We start from the raw sequence: 19,944 nt of genomic DNA on the forward strand, positions 1-19,944 counted from the left end.
GGGGTGAGAAGGAGAGAATAAAGTTCACATGGGCCTCACAAGCCATTCTAAGGACTTTGGCTTTTATTCTGAGTGAGAAGGGCTATAAGCCACATGATCTGCCTTAGGTTTTATTAGGATCACTCTAGCAGCTGTGAGAGCACGGTCTTGTCACATTGTGCTGTAAACCCCACTCCTTACCCTTGCCCATGAGTGTAACATGACAGTTTTTGCTGGGTGGGGCAGGGTTGGAGGATGTAAACACACCACCTCTGTCCATGGTACTGAGCCATTGCAGCCCACTGTGTTGTTTATCACAATTCCGGGTCACCAATGATTCCTTGCTGATTCTCCTGGTGCTTTTAGTTTGAAATTTTTCTGACCATTGAAAAAAAATGTGGTTCTTATATGGTGGCAGAAAAAATAGTGCCAAGACTTGTTACCACACCTTAAGTAGTTGAGTTCATGTGGTTCGGGCAGTGTTAAGGGTTTTTGGACTATTACATCCTTCTGTTGTTTGCCCTCCCTCATGTCTATACTTTACCCTGTGATCCTCCCCCTCCTCCTTTTCACCAGCAGAAGTCTTCATTTCTCTTTATTGTGTCCTCTGTGCCACAAGGGAAGATGTTTCTTTTGTTTCTCCACAGGGAGGACAACGTGTGGGTGAGTGATTTGAAACCAAGAATCTCCTTCAACCTCTTTGTTACTTCACCTAACAATGTGTCTGACATCATTCCTAGAACTGAAGTTGAAGAGGCCATCAGGTGATATTTTACTTTCAAACAAACTATATAAGAGTGAGGGGGTTAACAAATGCAACAACAACAATAACTAACGTTTATTGTGCTCTTACTGTGTGCTAGGCGCTGTTCTGAGTCATTTACATGTTTTATCTCATCTTAAAAACTTGGGTTTTAATTCCAGAAGGACCTCGTAGTGAGGGAATTGTCTTGATTTGGGTTCCTCCAGATGCAGGCCCTTAGACAAGGATTTGAGTGTAAGTAGTTTATTTGGGAGGTGATCTCAAGAAACACTGATAGAGAAATGTGGACAGGAGATAGAGAATGGAAGGAAGATCATAAATGACATGTTACTAAGCAAGCTACCACTGTGAGCAACTAGAGCTCCATTCTACTGGGGAATTCTGGGAGACTGTAGAATATGCACCTTAATGGTCCCATTAGAGCTGGGGTATTTATTAACCACCTCCCATCAGTCATTGGTTGAGAACTGCTTACAGGTGACATGAATTCCCCTGCATACAGGCCAGAATCTTGTGGCCTGAGAATGCTCTCAGGCAATTACAGCAGGTACTTAGTGAAGAAAATCTGGCCAGCAGGCATGGAAAATAGTAAGTGCAGAAGGGACGTGGACAGGTATTGCCATCCTTTGCTAAAGGGACTTTGATGTAGGATTCATTTAACTAACCAAATTCTGAAACAAGGTAGGTAAACATAGAATTTCTTAGACATTGGTTAGCCTCCACACTAGAAGAGGAACTTGTTACGGGCAGTGAGTGTTTAGAAGGAACAGTTTGCCTGATTTGCCTCAGCTCTTTCCCAAAAAAAGAGTGAAGAATGGATAGATGTAGATGATTCCCCCTGTCGTTAAAAAAGGCTTAAAATACCCACTGCTACGGGGAAGCTCACTAGGTGGCCCTCTCGAGCTGCTGTTCATCTTTGGAAGTAGAACTAAGACCTGCTGGGCAGAGTGCCTAGAAAATCTGGCTTAGTTGGGGGCGTACAACCCAACCACGCCCAGAGACTCACTGACTGCCTCCAAATGACTTGTCTCTGTCTTGGGGAAAAGTGCCAGCTGAGATCATCATGAAAGAGCCCAGCCTTCCTGCAAGCTGCAGAGGACCTCAAACTTCTTGTTTCCAGAATTACTTGAGACACTTTCAGGCTAACATTGCCAGGGGTTACATGGCTAATCCTGCTTTGACCTCTCTTCTTCTCTGGGTGGACTCTGACCTCCTAACCTGCACTATACCCAATGGTAGGAGGATGGGATGTCAGACACTTTTGTTTTCCATCCAGAATATTCTCCATTTCACTGTTTTTTGTTTAAAATAATCTTCATCCTTTTTTCCGCTGTAAAATTCAGCCATATCCCATCCCAGGGCTGGAGAAATTGGCAAAGGCCCTTTTCCTGTGTTCCTCCCCAGTGCTGCCTCCAAATGTCAACACCTTTCATTTGGAAAATACAATTGTTGAGACTTGTATAGGACCTGATTCATTTATTTGTAGAAGAGGTGTATCCCATTGTCCTTTCTATCATTTGATATAAAGTCATCGTAGACATACTCTGACAGAAGGGAAATTCTTACCAAATATGCTAACTTTGCCTTTACAACACAGTAGTCATAAATGAACAAATGCCAACCATTTGCACATTTCCACATTTGCAACCCAATTTTCCAGTGAAGCTGTTGCCAAACCTAACCTAGGATGCAAGATATGAAAGGCATGTCATTGTCAAAACTCATATCTTTCATTGCACCTGGTTATATACTTTGATTTCATTGCTATTTTAGGTGTACATTCTTAGGATAAGCTTTATCAAATCCTTTCTGGAACAATGATATAAGGAGTAAATTTTATTTTGCCTAAGTGTTTTGCTTTTGGGAATAGGATGTCCCGGGGCCGTATCAATGATGCTTTCCGCCTGGATGACAACAGCTTGGAGTTTCTGGGTATTCAGCCAACACTGGGAGCCCCTTATGAGCCACCTGTCACCATATGGCTGATTGTTTTTGGGGTTGTGATGGGACTGGTAGTGGTTGGTATTGTCCTGCTCATCTTCACCGGCATCAGAAGTCGAAGGAAGTAAGTGACCTTTCCTAGACTTTTCTATCCTAAAACAGAAAGTTTTAGAGAAAACTAATTGGAAAATTTGTAGTAAGTGGTAGCTTGTACAAGCCAATTACTTATTTGAACAATTTTGTACCTAAGGATTCTGATGCATCACCTAGAAATTTACCAGATTTCATCAGAACTTCACCTTCCTAGCAAGTCCTACCACACAGTAGATGTCCAGCCTAGGGGTTACTACCCTGCCCCAGTAAACTCCATCCTGGCCACAGCATCATTTCCCTGACTGCCAAGAGGCACTGCAAACTCAGCAAGGGTGGGCAGCCTCAGGGGATTATCCTACTAATGAGTCCTCCTTGGTCTAGCAGTGATCCTAAAGACTGGATTGGTGATGGGTTTGAACTGTGAAATCATTCAAGAATGAGCTCTGAGATTTGCTTCAAACTGCTACTCTTTAATCATCTTCATTCCTCCTCAGGTAGCCCTGACTCCCTATCATCTCCTTACTTCATGGATCAGGCACTCTAATCTGTTCTTGAGTTGAAGATCCAAGTTTACTGAGGGTTTAAATCTCTAGAGACCTGATTTATAGTCTTGCTCTGCCACTAGATTTTTCTTTTCTTTTTCTTGCACAGAAGATTTGCCCTGAGCTAACATCTGTTGCCAATCTTCCTCTTTTTTTTTCCCTCCCCAAAGCCCCAGTGCATGGTTGTATATCCTAGTTGTAAGTCCTTCTAGTTCTTCTACGTGAGCTGCCACCACAGCATGGCAACTGACAGCCAAGTGGTGTGGTTCCGCGACCGGGAAGTGAACCCGGGCTGCCGAAGTGGTGAGAGCACCGAACTTTAACCACTAGGCCATCAGGGCTGGCTCTGCCACTAGATTTTTTTTCTGATCTTGAGAAATCATTTACTTTTTTTGCGCTTAATTAATTAAGGTTAATAATATTTTATAGCACCTAACAAAACCCCATGCACACACTTCAGATTGTTTAATCACGTTCTTGATTGAATTTTTACATGCACTAGTCTATTTTTCTCAATTTTCTTCACTATAGAAATTTTTAGTTCCTCCACATCTTCATTTAGAAAAATTAGGCATTGAATAGAATACATTCATATGGTTAAAATTTTAAAAATACAAAAGTACATGTAGAGTTTCCCTGTCACTCTTTGCCTCCAAGTGCCCTTCCCAAAGCCAACCAAAATTATCAGTTTCTTGGAGACCTGTTGAGTCAGAATTTTCATTTCGGTAAGACCCCAGGTGATTTGTACGCACATTACAGTTTGAGAAGCACTCTTCTACATACTAAAAATTTGCACATGAGATACTATTCCAAAGTTAATTCATTAAATAAATTATCTGAGGTCACCTCTTTCATGCCACACACTACGTTAATAGAAGGTAGACAGAAAAATAAGACTGGCTACCCTGCTCAGAACTTTCATACATTAATTACATTAATGTTCTCAGCAAATGTATGATGTAAATATGTAATTATCTTCATGTACATGTGAAACTGAGATTCAGAGAGGCCAAGTAACTTTCTCAAGTTTACACAGCTAGTCAGTAATGGATTGGGATATCCATCCAGTTTCCAAAGCTGGTTGTTGTACTACAAAGCTGTCCTATCCTGATCTTTATACTTTGGAAGTCGATGATTTATTAGGAAACTCTTTAAAATGAAGTGATTGGCTAAATGACCACCGAGTTGCTAAAAATAGCAATAATGGTTAATACTTACTGAGGGTTATATGCCAGGTACTGTGAGTGCTCTGCCAGCATTATTTCACTGACTTCACATTGCCATCATTTTCTGAATAAGCAGACTGAGGCACAGAGGCCCCCTCTCTATAACTCCAGAACTCACACCCTAACCAGTCTCCTCCCCTCTGCCAGCTATGGTGCCAACCAATCACGGGGCTAAAGAAGTGAATCCAATGCCCTCCAGGTGTTGATAGTCTATTAAGAGGGGACTGATATGCAAATGAATACATCAGTGATTAGATGCTGAGATGTAGAAGATGCCTGGACCCAGTGGAGTCCAAGGGAGGCAGTGTCATTCTGACATCACTATATTAAGGTGACTTTACTTTTTAACAGGAAAAATCAAGCAAGAAGTGAAGAAAATCCTTATGCCTCTGTGGACTTGAGTAAAGGAGAAAATAACCCAGGATTCCAAAATGGTGATGAGGTTCAGACTTCGTTTTAGAAAAATCTGTTTTATTTCCTCTTGAGGTGATTTTATTGTATGAAAATGTTAATTTCATGGTACAGAAAATATGAGATTATAAAGACGTCACTAAATATCAAAACTATGGCTCTGTTCAGGAAAAGTTGTCCAAAGAAGACATGCCTGAGGAGAGGGCATCTTCACTTGCATTGCTTTTAATATTTATTTCTGCCTCAGGATTTGTCTTCTCGTCTGGTTCCTAAAAGAGATTTTTATATTTGAGATTAATAGGGAAAGTGTGTCTTTGGCCTCACAGGCTGTTCAAGGGTAATGGAAATGGAAATGTCTGTTGCATTGCTGGAGTTAAAATAAAATAAAACGTGGCTGTATGGTGGCAGCAAGTGTTGGGGCCTTGTACGGAATCTGGATGGATCGCTTTTAAGGACGGTGCCTGTGAACTGATGGAGCTGCAGGGATTAAGAATGGCACACACTGTTCACTTGAATTTAATTCAGATGTATAGGATGACACGCTCTCTTCACGTTAACTTAATCTAAGTACTATAGTGATTTGCCTACAGTGATGATTGGACTGGGCCATCCCTTCTTCAGGGTGACAGGTCTAAAGAATAGAGAAGAATCCAGAGAGCAGTTAGAGGACATTGCCTTCTCACTTCCAAGCTGCTTAATCATCATCTCCCTGACAAATTAAGCTAGCCCCAGGGCCCTCCATGAATCGCCTCCCCCAGCGCACACCTGATAGAAACTGATTTCCATTGTTCTCTAACTGGGGAGTGAATGGAAATCCCAACTGAACATCACCCTCTGAAGTGGGCACCCAATCTCTTAAATCTTTTGTATTTATCCACAATGTTTGAGTAGTGCTGAGCACAAAGCAGATGCTCAATAAATATTTACTAGATTTACACACTCCTGTGGTCTCCCGAGTACTTATATGCTGGGGCTTCTGTGGATTCTGTCTGCTTTTCACTTCCAGGAACAAAGTCGCCGTCTGACTGCCTGGGCCACTTGACCTCCCAAATGTCTTCAAATGTATTCTAATGTCTTAAATTGCTTTATTGTACAAAGCAATTGTAAAATCAGTCTAAAAAGAGTTAAGATTGTGCACACCATCAGGTTAGGAACCAAACCTGATACTGCTTTTACATATCTCAGAGCCCCCAGCCCAGCTCTGAGCACAGCATCCATTGCATACCTGAAGACTGATTTAAAATAGATTAAATAGATTAAAATATCCAAACTCTACCCATCAACTTTCTCTATGTGGTGACAAGCATAATGTTAGAGTAACTTTGTGCTTAATAAATTCTATAGAGATAATGCTCATGGTGGATCAGTTAGCCAAATCAGGGGAAGACGACCTTTTTCTTCACTTCCAAGAGAGTGCAGGCAGGCCTCTGGTTTAAAACAAAAATAAACGCTAGATGTCACCACTAAACACAGTTAAACAGCATTTTAAAAATTATTATGTATGTTTTAAATACTATGAAGATTGTTCCTGTACTTGGCTTCTCCTAGCTTCACTGAACTTATTTTCTGATAAACCTCTACCGGTACCTTAAAATCTTGCTTGAACTTGATTTTTGGAGCCAGGCTTCTAAGCAAGGCTTTGGCCTCTTTTCACAGTAGACAATTCTGCATTGTTTGAATTTTCGCAACAAGCATGTATTACTTTAGTTATAAAGAAGATTATTTTTAGAAGATCAAGTATATAAAAATGAGGAGAAGAAAGGAAAACAACCTTCAAGGGGAGACCAGAAAGACCTAGTTTGGGCCGAGAAATATTTCTCTGGGGGGTTAACAGTCTGAGGTGGGGGTCCCTGGTGGACACGATCAGGGAGAGCAGCAAAGGCTGGCACCCCATCTGACTGGGCCCATTGAGGAGGAGGGGTGTGTGTCACTTGTTCCTTCTTTTCCCTTGGGTAGGAAAGAACCTCGTACACAGGGCGTGCTAAATAAATGCTTGCTGAATATATAAATGCCCTAATGGTTATTTTAAAAGTTCCATTTTGTTATAAATTGAGATTTGTGTACCTCTGTAAAAAATAGAAGACTATTATCACAAGTCAATTCTGTTGAATATAAAGGAATCATTATTTAAATGTCAAGAAACAAATAACCAAGAGGGATCATTGGAAACAGCGGGGAGATGAGGGAGTGAGTGGGATGAGGGAGGGTGTGAATGTCTCTTAAGGGAGATTATTGACTTATATCTAGAAAATAGTAGTGGGGCTTACTTAGGGTGTCTTTTCATTGTAATAGCGCCCTCCACATAACCTTTCTCTTTCCCTTCTTGACGTTATAGAAACGACAACGAAGTACTCCAAAAGAGAGTAAAACCGATGGGTTCAGTAGCCTGCTGTGAAGGAGGGCATTCCCAGGAACAATTTTAAAGCTAAAGTACCTTTTAGTAATAGCCATGAGAAGCTAAAATAGTACTTTTGTACTTTTGTGTCAAAATAGAAGACTGAAATAGAAACTGCAGTTATCAAACTAGCCAGAAGCCCCAGAGCCCTAAACTCAAGGATTTAAAATGTTTAGAAAGCAACAATCTAATCAATTCTAGATATAAGTTCATGGTTGCACTTGAGTCGAGATTGATAATGGTTAAGGTTAAGGAAAAGGGCATCAAGTTATACCTTAGCATCTTTTAAAATTTGCTCTATGTGAAACATAGTTACTATATTATTCAATAATATAATTTAACTTTAGTTTTATATTTGTGTACATGATGACATAAAGAGTCATTGTTCTAATCCGGATATCAGATGAGAATTGTGTCATGTGGATTCAATTATGGACCACCTAATGATGCCTACCACATGAGGTCCCCCAGGGCAGTTCAGCCTGACTACACAGGGACACATGGGAACTTGTTAAAAACACAGATTCTCAGGCTGCACTCAGACCTGCTCTCCCAGAATCTCTGGGGTAGTTCCTAGGAATTGTGTTTTAATAAACTCTCCATTTGATTCTCATGTATGCTAAAGATTGAGAACATTGAAACATAAAGGCAAATGTCCACCTTTCTGTACTTGTTAATAGCGTATTTAATTATCATGATAGTGACAATTAAAGAAAAGAACAAATATCCAACAAATAATTTTTCAATTCTGTTCAATCTTTACACATGGTACACACCCTCTCTACATTGCAATCAGAAAATGTGCTTCTGCTATAGGCTAGGAAGTGTAATATTAAGAGCAGCATAAACAAAATTACTAATTTGACCTAAATTTCAAGGAAATCTTTTGTTTCCTACCTTGTACATTTCTAGATAATATAACAGACAAACGACACACAGAATACCATTAAGAAGAACTAGCTAAATTACATTGTCTGCGCCTTGCTACTTTCCTTAAAAAGAATGAAAATGTTGGCCAACATTTATATTCATTCTCATCAGATCTCCTAATTTCTTCTTCAAGGCTTGTCTTTTTCCCGAAGTGGTTCAATGGAAGATAGGAGTTGCTGAAATGTGGGTCGCTTTTCTGGAAGCTAAATAAAAGAAAAACCCAATGGTTTAGTTTATGAAGGTTATGATTAAAAATAAACTATATAAAATATTTATACCTCAGTCCTAAAGCTAGCAACTTTTAAAATGTGGAAACTCTACAGACATTTCTACTAAGGAGAAAACTAGAGCCCTAAGAATTGGAAAAGAAAAAGTAAAAATATCTTTATTTGCATAAGATATGATTGTATACCTGGAAAAACCAAGAGAATCAATGATAGAACCAACCCAAATAATAAAGGAATTCACCAGGAGAGCAATATATAAAATTAACATACAAAATCAATAGCCCTCATATATATGTACAATAACCAATTCGAAGATATGATGGAAGAGAAAACCCCATTTACAATAGCAACAACACTAAAATAAAATACTAACAAAAATGTACCCCCTAAATGAGGAAAACTTTAAAACATTGCTGAAAAATACAAATGCAGACTTGAACCACATAGAAAAGTAAATGTTGCTTGTTCTTGAATAGGACAAATCAATATCATAAAGATGTCAAATTTCCCAAGTTAAAATATAAACTAAATACAATCTCCTCCAAAACATGAACAAGTTGGTTTCAAGCTGAACAAATTGATTCTCTAGTTCATAGATTTTTTAAATATGCAAAAACGGCTAAGAAAACTATAAAGAAAGATGAGCAATGAGGGGCTGGTAGCCTACCTAGTATTAAAACCTATTATAAAATCTTTATAATTAAAACAATTTAGTGCTTGCACATGATTTGAGACAACAGAACAGAAGAGAAAGTCCCAAAACAAACCCAAATACATATAGAAATTTCGTACAATGTTAGGGGGTATTTCAACACCATTAGATGCTATCTTATGACTGAGGATAACATGGTCTTTTAATAAATGATGCTGCAACAAATGGGTAGTCATTTAGAAAACAAGATTTTTGGATCCGTGCTTTATACCATACACCAAAACAAACACCAACTAGATCAGAGACTTAAATGAAAAAGAATGAAACCAGAAAAGTACTAGTGGAAAATCTGAGTGAATGCCATTATAATCTGGGTGTGGGAAAGCCTATCTAACTATCACTCAGTTTCCAGAAGCAATAAAAGCAAATATTGATATAGTCAACTATATTTTTAAAAAAAAACTTTCGCATGGCAAAAAATACCATAAATTAAATCAAAAGATAAATGACAAAAACTGGGAGAAAATAATTGCAACTTGTGTCACAGATAAAGTGTTAATCTCTTTAATTTATAAGGGGATCTTTAAAATCGAGATGGGAGAAACAAAAACCTGATAGAAAAATGGAAAAGACTTGACATATAATTGTCAGAAAGGTATACAAATGCCCTTACAAATCTACCTCCCTCATAATGGAAGACGTACATATGAAAACTGCACTAAAATGCTACTTCTCATCTATCAGATTGTCAGAAATTCAGAAGCTTGACAATGGTTTCTGTTGGTGAGACTGTGGGAAAATAGGTACATTGCTAGAGGGGCAGCACCTGTGGAGAAGAATTTGCTACTTTTTTTGTAAGAAAGAAACGGAAACAAAAACACATATACATACGTGCTCCTTTTTGTGCAAAGAAATACGAGAAAGATGAATCAGAATCTAATGAAAATTGTGAATGTTCTTACAAAAGTTGCAAAATAAAATATAAAAAAGGGGATACCAAAATGTACAGAATGCTCACTATATGCAGAACCTTCAACTGGGGATTGTCTCTGTGCAAACCCCTCTCAAAGGATTCTGCCACAATTCACTGGCTTTCTTGGACCAGCTGTGGGAAGAAGGCAGTTCCTTCCTGTTCCGGGCCCCCTGTCCATCTGATGGTGAAGTCATATCCCCAGGAGCTAGAGTGGGGAGGGCCAGGGAGGTTCATGGCTTCAACTCAAAAACTCCTTGTCTGCTCCTCATCTCCATCTGACAGGTGACAGCAGTAAGTCAGCCTGGTTGTGGGCAGTGACAGGTCTCTAACTCTCCTCTGACCCAATCTGACCCTCTAGCACTGCCTGAGGCTCTCAGCACCTTAGACACTATATTTGGGGTAAAAAGGGTGGGACAGCCTTGTACAGTATTCCGAGTGCCATAGGATGGGAAATCACAAAGCATCCATATTCCAGGAGATAATTCAAGGCTAAATAATAAAATATTATTATGTGATGCAGTCAGCAACTCTTCCAAAGTGGGACTCTAGGCTCCAACACAAGAGGTTAGGAACTCTTTAAGTAGTGTGTGGCAATTTATTCCAAGCACCAGGCATAGTGCCTGGTGCATAGGTGCTCTGTAAATACAAGAACAGCAAACACTTAGAGCACTTACTGTGTACCAGGCACTGTTCTAAGGACATTGTAAAATTAACTCATTCAATCCATACAATAATCCTGTCGGTTAAGTACTATTTCACAGTGAAGCACAGAGATGTTAGGAGGCTTGTACAAGGTCACACAGCTAGCATTCAACCCAGACATTCTGGCTCCAGAGTCCACATGCTTAACCACAACACCAATCTGCTTTTTACTAGTGAATGAATGAACGCATGAAAGCATGAATGCAGCATTAGGCCCTTTTGTCAATGAGGCAGTACCATATAATGGCTATGAGCTATGGGCTCTTAGATTCATGTTCTTAAAAGTCCCCTCTTATCATGTCGCTCAAAAGTCTTCAGTGGCTCTCCATCACCTATCAAAAGCAAAACTCACACTCCTCTCCTCATCATTCGGTCTACAGACTCTGGACCAGATCTACTCTTCCAAATGAATTTCCAGCCCTTCCAACAATAGCTATAGCCAAGCACGCCATGCTCATTCTCGTCTCTGCAACTTTGCTTGTGCTCCTCTCACCTGGACACCCTTTGACAACGTCTCCTCTCACACACCGATGGACATTCTGCAGAGATTTCCTGACCTGGCTCAGATAACGATGCAGTCAGCAAGCTGGCCTCCCTCTCCGTTGAACTCTTTTTGTATCTGCCTATGCTTCTACTTTGCATGTATAATTATAAACTGCTTGATGTTTTCAGTCCTACAATGTGAGTGCGTGTGTGTGTGTGTGTGTGTGTGTGTGTGTGTGTAAAGACTGAGTTTGGCCAGGGCAGAGATGGAGCCTCATACTTCCTTAACATCCCCCTTAGTTCTACGAGCATGGTAGATGCTTTGCAAATTAATCCCGTGCAATTTCAGCTGCAAGTCTACCCGGAAAGATACTCTCACTCTCTACCTGCATGGAATGCTTTTATTCAGCGTTTGGGAGGCATGGGAAGAGAGGACGGAGTGGTGTCCATTATGTGTTCTCTACACTTGGTTAGACGGTCTCTGTTATACATATTCTATTTGAGGAGAGACCGCATAGTGTGTGGTTAAGAACAGGGACTTGGACACTAGCCAGCCTGCCTCTTAGCTGTGTGACCTTGGGCAAGTCACTTAACCTCTTTGGGTCTGTTTCCTCTTCTGTTAGTTTTAGCCATAATAGTGTCTACCTCATAGTGTGTTTCCTGATGAATAAATGAGTTAATATTTATCAAGTTCTCAGAACAGTGCCAGACATAAGGTGTTTGTTAAACTTTTGGCACCTACGCTGCTTGTTTTACATCACAAACACTTGAGGGCAGGGTCCCAGGGCCATTTCCACCCGCTCTGTAGCAAGTGCCTTCCCTCGAAAATGCTTTGCCCAGCGGTGACGCAGCAACCACCCTGGATGAGACCGGCACCCCTTCCACTTCCAGCTCCCCCTGGTGGTGCACTTGCCTCGTGCCAGCAGCTGTACATGATCTGGTAGATGGTGTCCGATGCCAGATGGGGCCGATAGAGCCTGTGGCCCTGGGAGACCTTCACAACCACCTGGGAATTGTCATACAAGTCGTAGGGCTGCTTCCCCAGGCTGAACACTTCCCACATCAGGATCCCTGCACCGCACCGAGGGGTGGCCGGCAGACAAAAAGGAAAGAGAGCCAATATCAGAAGGGACGGAGTTTGTCAAGTGAGCTTCACACGCCAGGTCAGGAAGGCTATGGGTCAGAGCGAGGGATCCTTCGGAAATGAGTCCTAGCAAAATGGACAGGGTATGGAAGGTGAGCTGTATCATCACTTCTGGAGCCCAGGGTCTCTTCCCTTTGTTCCCTGAGACCCGGACGCCCGTTCTTGCTGGTAAAAAGATGGCAAGGGCATCTGCAGAGGGAGCTACTTGGGGTAGCTTGGGCTGCTTCAGAGAGGCGGCTGGGCCTCGTTCAGTCCACCGTGACGACCACCTGGCTCCCAGCCTTAGGAGTGGTGGACTGAAGCCCTCGCCCTTTCTCTCGCCCTGCCTGGCGGTTGTGTGCAACAACTTCACTGCACAATCAAATCACCTCTCAGTGGAAATGTAAAGATAAAATCATTGATAATGTTCCTCCTCTTCTTATTGCCACAGTGGTTCATAACATTCTGTGGATCTTTTGAGAATCTGATAAAAGCCATTGGCTCTCCCTCAGGAAAGTGAACACATAGCATAGCATTTTTGAGTTCGGTTTCTGGAGGTTCACAGTGCCCCATCAAGGGCATTGCAGACTCCAGGTTAAGAAACCGAGTTCTGGTCATGGTGGTCAAGAGGGTAGCATTTGGGGTCAGTCAGACACGGCCTTTGAGGCCCAGTTCTGCCGTGTATAGGCTGGGCAAGTTTCTGAACCCTTCTCAGCTCAGGTTCCCTGTCTGTAATATGTGGATACTTGCACATCATAGAGTCGCCATGAGGATTAAATAGGATAAAACATGCAGAGCACTTAAAAGAGCACGAGGATATTTTAACTGCTCTCTAAATGGTGGCCACTGTGCTGTCATACTGGCCAAGCCAGAGAATTTCAACAGTCAGCCAGTTTCAAAACCGTGGCAAACAAGAAATATGTAAGAAGGAAGAAAACTTTTCTAGAATCATAACTGAAGTACTACCTTCAAAACTTCTTTGACTTTCAGGCCTACAGATTTTATGTAAAACATTTACAATGAGGCAATATTACAAGTTGTGGCTGTATTTTTTTTAAACAAAGTTTCTAAAACCATTCAAAAGTATGTTGCTCCCTTCACAGTTCTCTCTTTGGAAGGCTATCCGCTGACCTCAAAAATAATATCATTGCTTAAAATATCTGTGGGACTCCTCTTTGAGAATTGCTTTCAGAGGCCCTGGTTCATTTTGAATATCCTTATTGGGGAAAAATTATTTAAGAATAGATTTAGTTTCTGGAAATAGCCAGAAAATTTCTAGAGCCAAGTTCTAGTGCATAAGGTGAGTAATCAAGCCGAGTAATGCAATTTTTTTTTGTCAAAAACAAACTATAACTATTGAGTAAGGATACTGATTTTTAAAAATATGTTTCATAAGGCATATCAATTGAAACAAGGAGATTGAAACCAATTTTGACAAGTTAATCAGCACAAAATGACATCAAGTATTCACCAAAATGCTATCTTTCTATCACAAAAAGTTTCCTTTTTGTGTGTATATTGGATTATTTTTTTAAATGAACAATACCATTTTTGCAAAAGGAATAATTATTTTAAAAAATTGTGTCACATAGAAAAATAAATGGCTAACTAAATTTTCTTTTTTTTCAGGCAGTCTTTTGGATGTCATATAGAAAGTCAAATTATGCTTATGGACTAAGACAGGCACAAAATAGGTCTCAGTCACATTTAATATATTCTGTAACTTTACAATAATTTGGATTATTTATCCTGGGTCCATCTGACAGTGATTGTAAACAGGCCTGACATTCCTCACAACGTAGAAAAATATCAGAAAGTCTACAAAATCACAATTTAAGAATTGTTTCTGCTTTCTAATTACCTTTATTAAATTTCAATATTGATCTTTTAATAAAATAGGGGTCAGCAAACTTTTTCTGTAAAAGGTCACATAGTAAGTTTCCTAAGCTTTGTGGGTGATGCAGTATGTGTGGCAACTACTCTACTCTGCTGTTCCAGCACAAAATCAGCCAGAGACAATTTTTAAATGAATAGGCATGGCCGTGCTCCAATAAAACTTTATTTACAGAAACAGGCCACCAGATTGGGTCCTGGGCTGTGGTTTGCTGACTCCTGATCTAAATGATGAATTTTAACAAGGACACTAGTTGAAATTGGTATGGTCCAAAGAAAGCACTGAGTCATGTTTGGTGTTTACACCAGGCATGCCTGAAGAATCAGTCAACACAGAAGGGAATGGTTATCATGGCTGCTTTCACACAGAAACTCTACGACTTCATTTTAAGCCCTTCAAGGTTTTGGACTTTGTGCAAACTCGGTTTTTTTTTTGTTTTTTTTTTTTTTGTGAGGAAGATCAGCCCTGAGCTACCATCCGTGCTAATCCTCCTCCTTTTGCTGAGGAAGACCGGCTCTGAGCTAACATCTATTGCCAATCCTCCTCCTTTTTCTCCCCAAAGCCCCAGTAGATAGGTGTATGTCATAGTTGCACATCCTTCTAGTTGCTGTATGTGGGACGCGGCCTCAGCATGGCGGGAGAAGTGGTGTGTCGGTGCGCGCCCGGGATCCGAACCCGGGCCGCCAGTAGCAGAGCGCGCGCACTTAACTGCTAAGCCACGGGGCCGGCCCTGCAAACTCGGTTTTAATTTTTAATGACTCCTTTTTAAAACCTGTTTGAAATCTTCAGTGGAAGAGCTTTTATCCCCTATGATTTGATGAGAAGGTGCTAGCAGGATGCAAATTATACAATATGTGGCAGATATCCTAACAGACCCAAGAAAAGGTCATCATCATCTTCAATCTCTTGCTTCTCCCAGGCCATACAGGTAATTTCGTAAGTGCTCAGAGCTTTTGCTAGAAATGGATGTTGCTGCTCTTGTGGTTTCCTGTTGCGGAAGCGAGCTTACGAAATGGGGCCGGGGCCTGTGTGGCCACATTCTTACCGAATGCCCATACGTCTGACTTGCTGCTGTATTTGAAGTAGTGAAACACCTCTGGGGCTGACCACTTGACCGGAAACTTTGTTCCTACTGAACTGACATACTGGTCATCAAGAACATACCTGTGGGGAAAAATCAACACAGACCTTAAGCCACTTGGCTGTGCAAAATGGGAAGACTTCTGCTGGCCGCCATTGTCTCCGTGGCGGTACAGGCTGATGAAGGACATGGAGCCATCCAGCCTCAACCGAATGCTTCAGTTTTCTGGATCGTTTGCTTCCTTTCAATTTGTGAGCTTTGCTAGAAGCTACTTATGACTTGTAAGCTTTTCAAAGTGATATCTAATTTTGAAAATACTAAAATCTGAATGCAAAATGTTTCGTAAATATCGAAAACCACAAAAGTGTAAAACTAAAATGACTCAGAATCCCACCCCCAAAATAACCTGTAATTCTCCCATTCAAGATACATTTTTGCTTGTATTTTCCAATCTTTTTTTTCTATATATAATCTGAACAAAATTGGTTTTCTGTTGTACTGAGGTTTGCTTTTATTTTTCCTTTAACAGCATATCAAGAACATTTTCCCCATGTGGTTACATTTTCTTCTGCAGCATCATGTTTAATGGCTGAATAGTATTCCCTCTTATGGATTAACATAATTTGTTTAACCACGTAAGTTGCTTCTGATCTTCTGCTGTTATAAACAGTGATGAACAACAATATCCTATGGAGATATCAAGACCATAAAAATATATATTAAAGATATGCCCTACACTTTTGTTTGTAATAATGATAAAAATGAAAGCAACCTCAATGTCCATGTGATGAGGAGCAATTAAATATAATCTATTAATGCAATAGAATAGTATGCAGCCATTAAAAAAATGAGATAGCTCTCTATTTACCAAAATAAAAAGATGCCCATCGTATATGGTTATGTGCAAAAGCAGGTATATATAATGTGATTCCATTTTGGTGGGAACAAACAGTAAGTGTACATATTTGTGTATATGACTGGGTATGCTTAGGAATAAGATATGAAAAGACATCCACCGAATGTGTTAGCAATAGTTACTCCTAGTGCTGAGATTGAAGTGAAGGGGTGGGAGGCAGACTCTATTTTTTACTTTATACACTATTGCTATATTTCTTACAATAAGCATATATTATTTATATAATTAATAGAGGGGAATGCCATATATTTGCCCACAAAATCAAACAAACAAAATGACTCCATTCAAAAAAATAGGAAAATGAAAATTATGGAAATTGAAATTTTGGATACAACTTATAGGAAACTTTACAAACCAAAATGTGTGTAAGATATTTACTATAATTTAAAATATCAGAAAAAGCTGATTTGGCAAATCATTCTTTGAAATATTAATAATAGTAATAATAAATAACACGTTCATAGGATTACATACAGCACCTCCCATACTTCCATCCCCAGGCCCCCTCAGCTCCTCAGAAACCACCAGACACCCAGAAACTACCCTGGCACCCCTGACTGGGTTCCACGTATGGCATAAACTTTCCTTCAAATCATCAGGACCCAGTTAAGTCACAGGCATCTGAATGATGGGACCACAGAGCTTCATGACCAACAGGGCCTGGTGAATGGCCTCTAGGATCCCTTATTCAGAGCAAGACCTTGTGTCTCCCTTTTCCTAAGCTACAAAGAATTTGACAGTATATTCCCTGGATGCTAGCATAACAGCCAATATTCCAGCTTTGAGAACAAGGTGGGGATCGGTTCCCTTGTCCGGGTAGCTTATCCTTCCCCCAAGGAGCTATGAGTAGCTTTTACTCTTGCACTCAGGAGAGCTACACATTTGGAGTGTCACTGTAGGAGACTCAGTGTATGATGGTTGGAGCCACGGCAGGTAGCACACAGCGAAAGGGGTATCTTGCCAGTATTGAGGGGTCCCAGAAGAGGAGCACTTTCTAATACTGAATTTTGGAGAAAACTTAAAAACACAGATTCCTCTATAGTGTTTTAGGGCCATGTTTGCTAAATATAGAGCTGGCCTTAGTCGACTCTTCAGGTCTTTTGAAACAGCATTATTCCTCCTCAGCATTATGTGAGTTTATGTCGAATCAGCAGAACTTTATAGCTGTATTTTGTCTCAATATAATTTGTGGGGCATTTACTTGCCTTCTAGACTATAATGTGAGCATTTTGAGGGCAGGGACTATCCCACTCATATCAGTATGTCCCACAGGCCTAGGTATTTAGTAGAAACCCAATAAATTTTTGTTGAATTGAAAGACCAACGTGTATGTATTCATTTCCTATGTAAAACCATGAAAATTGGCTCTGAGGCTTAAATAGTATGAGGATTCAGAATTAAGGAAATGGAAGACTCTTTTAAACTGCTATCATAATCAAAATAATTTCTCCAAATCATGAAGTGGTGATAGAATGCCCACCAAGAGAATTTCAGAGTCTCCTTGCATGTCTTACTTGATGAAACAGAAAATTTAATGATATGACAACAAAATCTTTCCTAGTGTTAATGCTATGCCTATTAGAACATATATTAAAAACAGAAGAAAGGGCTAAAGGAGCCTTGACTGGGTTAAAAATATATGTATTACATATTTATCCAAATAATCTGGCTGTAGCATGTTATATTTAAATATTTAGGATCTTTCATGGAATTTATGCATAAGTTCAGAAAATATTTATCTGGGTGTTAAAAGAACTAAAAGGGACTTTGGATAATTTCTGAAGAACAATCCCATCTTACAGCTGAAGAAATGAGGTGAAACAGGTTTCATAGGTAGTCAGAGGTAGTATAGGGGAGGGGATCTGGGTTTCTAAGACCTCAGTTCGGAGCAGGTTCTATGTCCCCACAAGGTCTTCAATTATAATGGCATTTAGATGTGAATGGAAATCCTTCTTTCATTGGTTGCCCCTTGGGAACTGGCTTACCTCGTCATTCCAAAGTCAGATACTTTCACAGAGAGATCACTGTCTACCAAGCAATTCCGGGCAGCCTTTGGAGGAAAAACACAATTACCAAGTAGTAAAAGTGACAAAGAGTCTCCTGACATCAGAATCCAACATTCTCCTTCTCTTTGGCAGGATTCTCAGCAAAATCTATGATTGCCTATCAAAACCCCAAATGATGAGAAGTTGTCTTTTTTCCTTTGCAATTTTCAATTTTTTGAGATGAAAATGTGCTCCCATAAGTATTTTCACTCAAGCGTCCATCCTTGTCAAACAACATGGAAAATATTTCACATTAAACACAGAACCTTAGCTCATCAACGAGAAGGGAAAAATTATTTCTAGGGGTTTCCTCTCCACCACTAGGATACCGTGCATTAACAAGGGCTTTGAAGGCATGAATGCTGCACCGAGGCTCGTGGAATGCACTGGCCTCATGTGCATGGCATGTTTGCTATTTGGCACAAGAAAATCTCTCAAGATAAATAACAGTACATACCAAGCTGAACACTTCCCACTCCCACCCTGACCCAAAGACATACACAAATTTTATTTCCTTCTGGGTTTTTTTCCCTTTCTCTTCTGTATTTTCAGTTATTGTATTAAATGACTGCTTTAGCACTAAGCCCTTCCCGAAGTAAAGGTCAACTTGGTTTTAATGGTTCCAAGAAACACTAAATTGACCAGAGTCTTTCCTTTTATCTGTTTTCCTTCATACTACAACACAGTTACATAGATCTTGATGGCTTCTTTTTTTTTTTTTTTTTTTTGCGAGGAAGATCAAGCCTGAGCTAACATCCATGGCAATCCTCCTCTTTTTGCTGAGGAGGACTGGCCCTGAGCTAACATCTATTGCCAATCCTCCTCCTTTTTTTCCCTTTTTCTCTCCAAATCCCCAGTAGACAGTTGTATGTCATAGCTGCACATCCTTCCAGCCGCTGCATGTGGGACGCCGCCTCAGCATGGCTGGAGAAGCGGTGCATCGGTGCGCGCCCAGGATCCGAACCCGGGCCGCCAGCAGCGGAGCGCGCGCAGTCAACCGCCAAGCCACGGGGCCGGCCCCTTGATGGCTTCTTTTACTCTTTCTGTTCTTTCTGTACTTCAGATATTTTATTTTGAAATTGTGATTTTTATTACAAAGGTGTCATGTGTTTAAGCAAGTCATAAGTAGGCATAGTAAAAGTGAAGATGCCCTCCTTGCCATTCCTCCTAATGGCCCACCACTGGAAGCAGGAACTGTGGGTTGTTCTCCTTCCTTTCTTTGAGCTTCCAATGGCTTTGCTTACCAAGTCCCGATGTATGAACTGGTGGCTCTCCAAGAAGGCCATGCCTTCACAAACGTCATAGCACATTTCCAAGAGCTGAGAGGGTTCAAGTCCTTTTCCATGACTCTTTAGGTAATTAAGCAAGCAGCCATTGGTTATATATTCAGTCACTATGTATATAGGGTATTTCTTCGAGCACACTCCATAGAATTTCACCAGCTTGGGATGGCTGAGTTTCCTGGAAAAAACAGATTTTCAAAGTTCAGTACTGAATTTCCACACTCCATTTTCCAGATGTCCTGAAAAAGAATCATTCTCAGATTTTTGTTCATTTTAATTCCCCCC

At 40.4% G+C, this 19,944-nt stretch overlaps 2 protein-coding genes across 3 annotated transcripts in view; one reads left to right on the plus strand and one right to left on the minus strand.

Moving 5' to 3' along the window:
* ACE2 (angiotensin converting enzyme 2) overlaps positions 1–5,085 on the plus strand; it is a 51,260-nt gene extending 46,175 nt beyond the window's left edge. For both annotated transcript variants that reach the window (XM_004435149.3, XM_087427259.1), the window contains 3 exons: positions 627–743; positions 2,613–2,807; positions 4,896–5,085. In XM_004435149.3, coding sequence (XP_004435206.1) covers positions 627–743; positions 2,613–2,807; positions 4,896–5,004 — 421 coding nt within the window. In that variant the 3' untranslated portion in view covers positions 5,005–5,085. The remainder of the gene's footprint in view (positions 1–626; positions 744–2,612; positions 2,808–4,895) is intronic.
* A 2,967-nt stretch (positions 5,086–8,052) lies between these two features.
* The window catches only part of BMX (BMX non-receptor tyrosine kinase), a 51,551-nt gene continuing 39,659 nt past the window's right edge, over positions 8,053–19,944 (minus strand). The window contains exons 15-19 of the mRNA XM_004435148.3: positions 19,621–19,837; positions 18,317–18,381; positions 15,380–15,498; positions 12,231–12,388; positions 8,053–8,483 (exon numbers count right to left, since the gene is read on the minus strand). Coding sequence (XP_004435205.2) covers positions 8,409–8,483; positions 12,231–12,388; positions 15,380–15,498; positions 18,317–18,381; positions 19,621–19,837 — 634 coding nt within the window. The 3' untranslated portion in view covers positions 8,053–8,408. The remainder of the gene's footprint in view (positions 8,484–12,230; positions 12,389–15,379; positions 15,499–18,316; positions 18,382–19,620; positions 19,838–19,944) is intronic.

This window comes from Ceratotherium simum, chromosome X, assembly GCF_057802395.1.
Source record: "Ceratotherium simum simum isolate JZ-2026a chromosome X, ASM5780239v1, whole genome shotgun sequence".
NCBI classification, from domain to species: domain Eukaryota; kingdom Metazoa; phylum Chordata; class Mammalia; order Perissodactyla; family Rhinocerotidae; genus Ceratotherium; species Ceratotherium simum.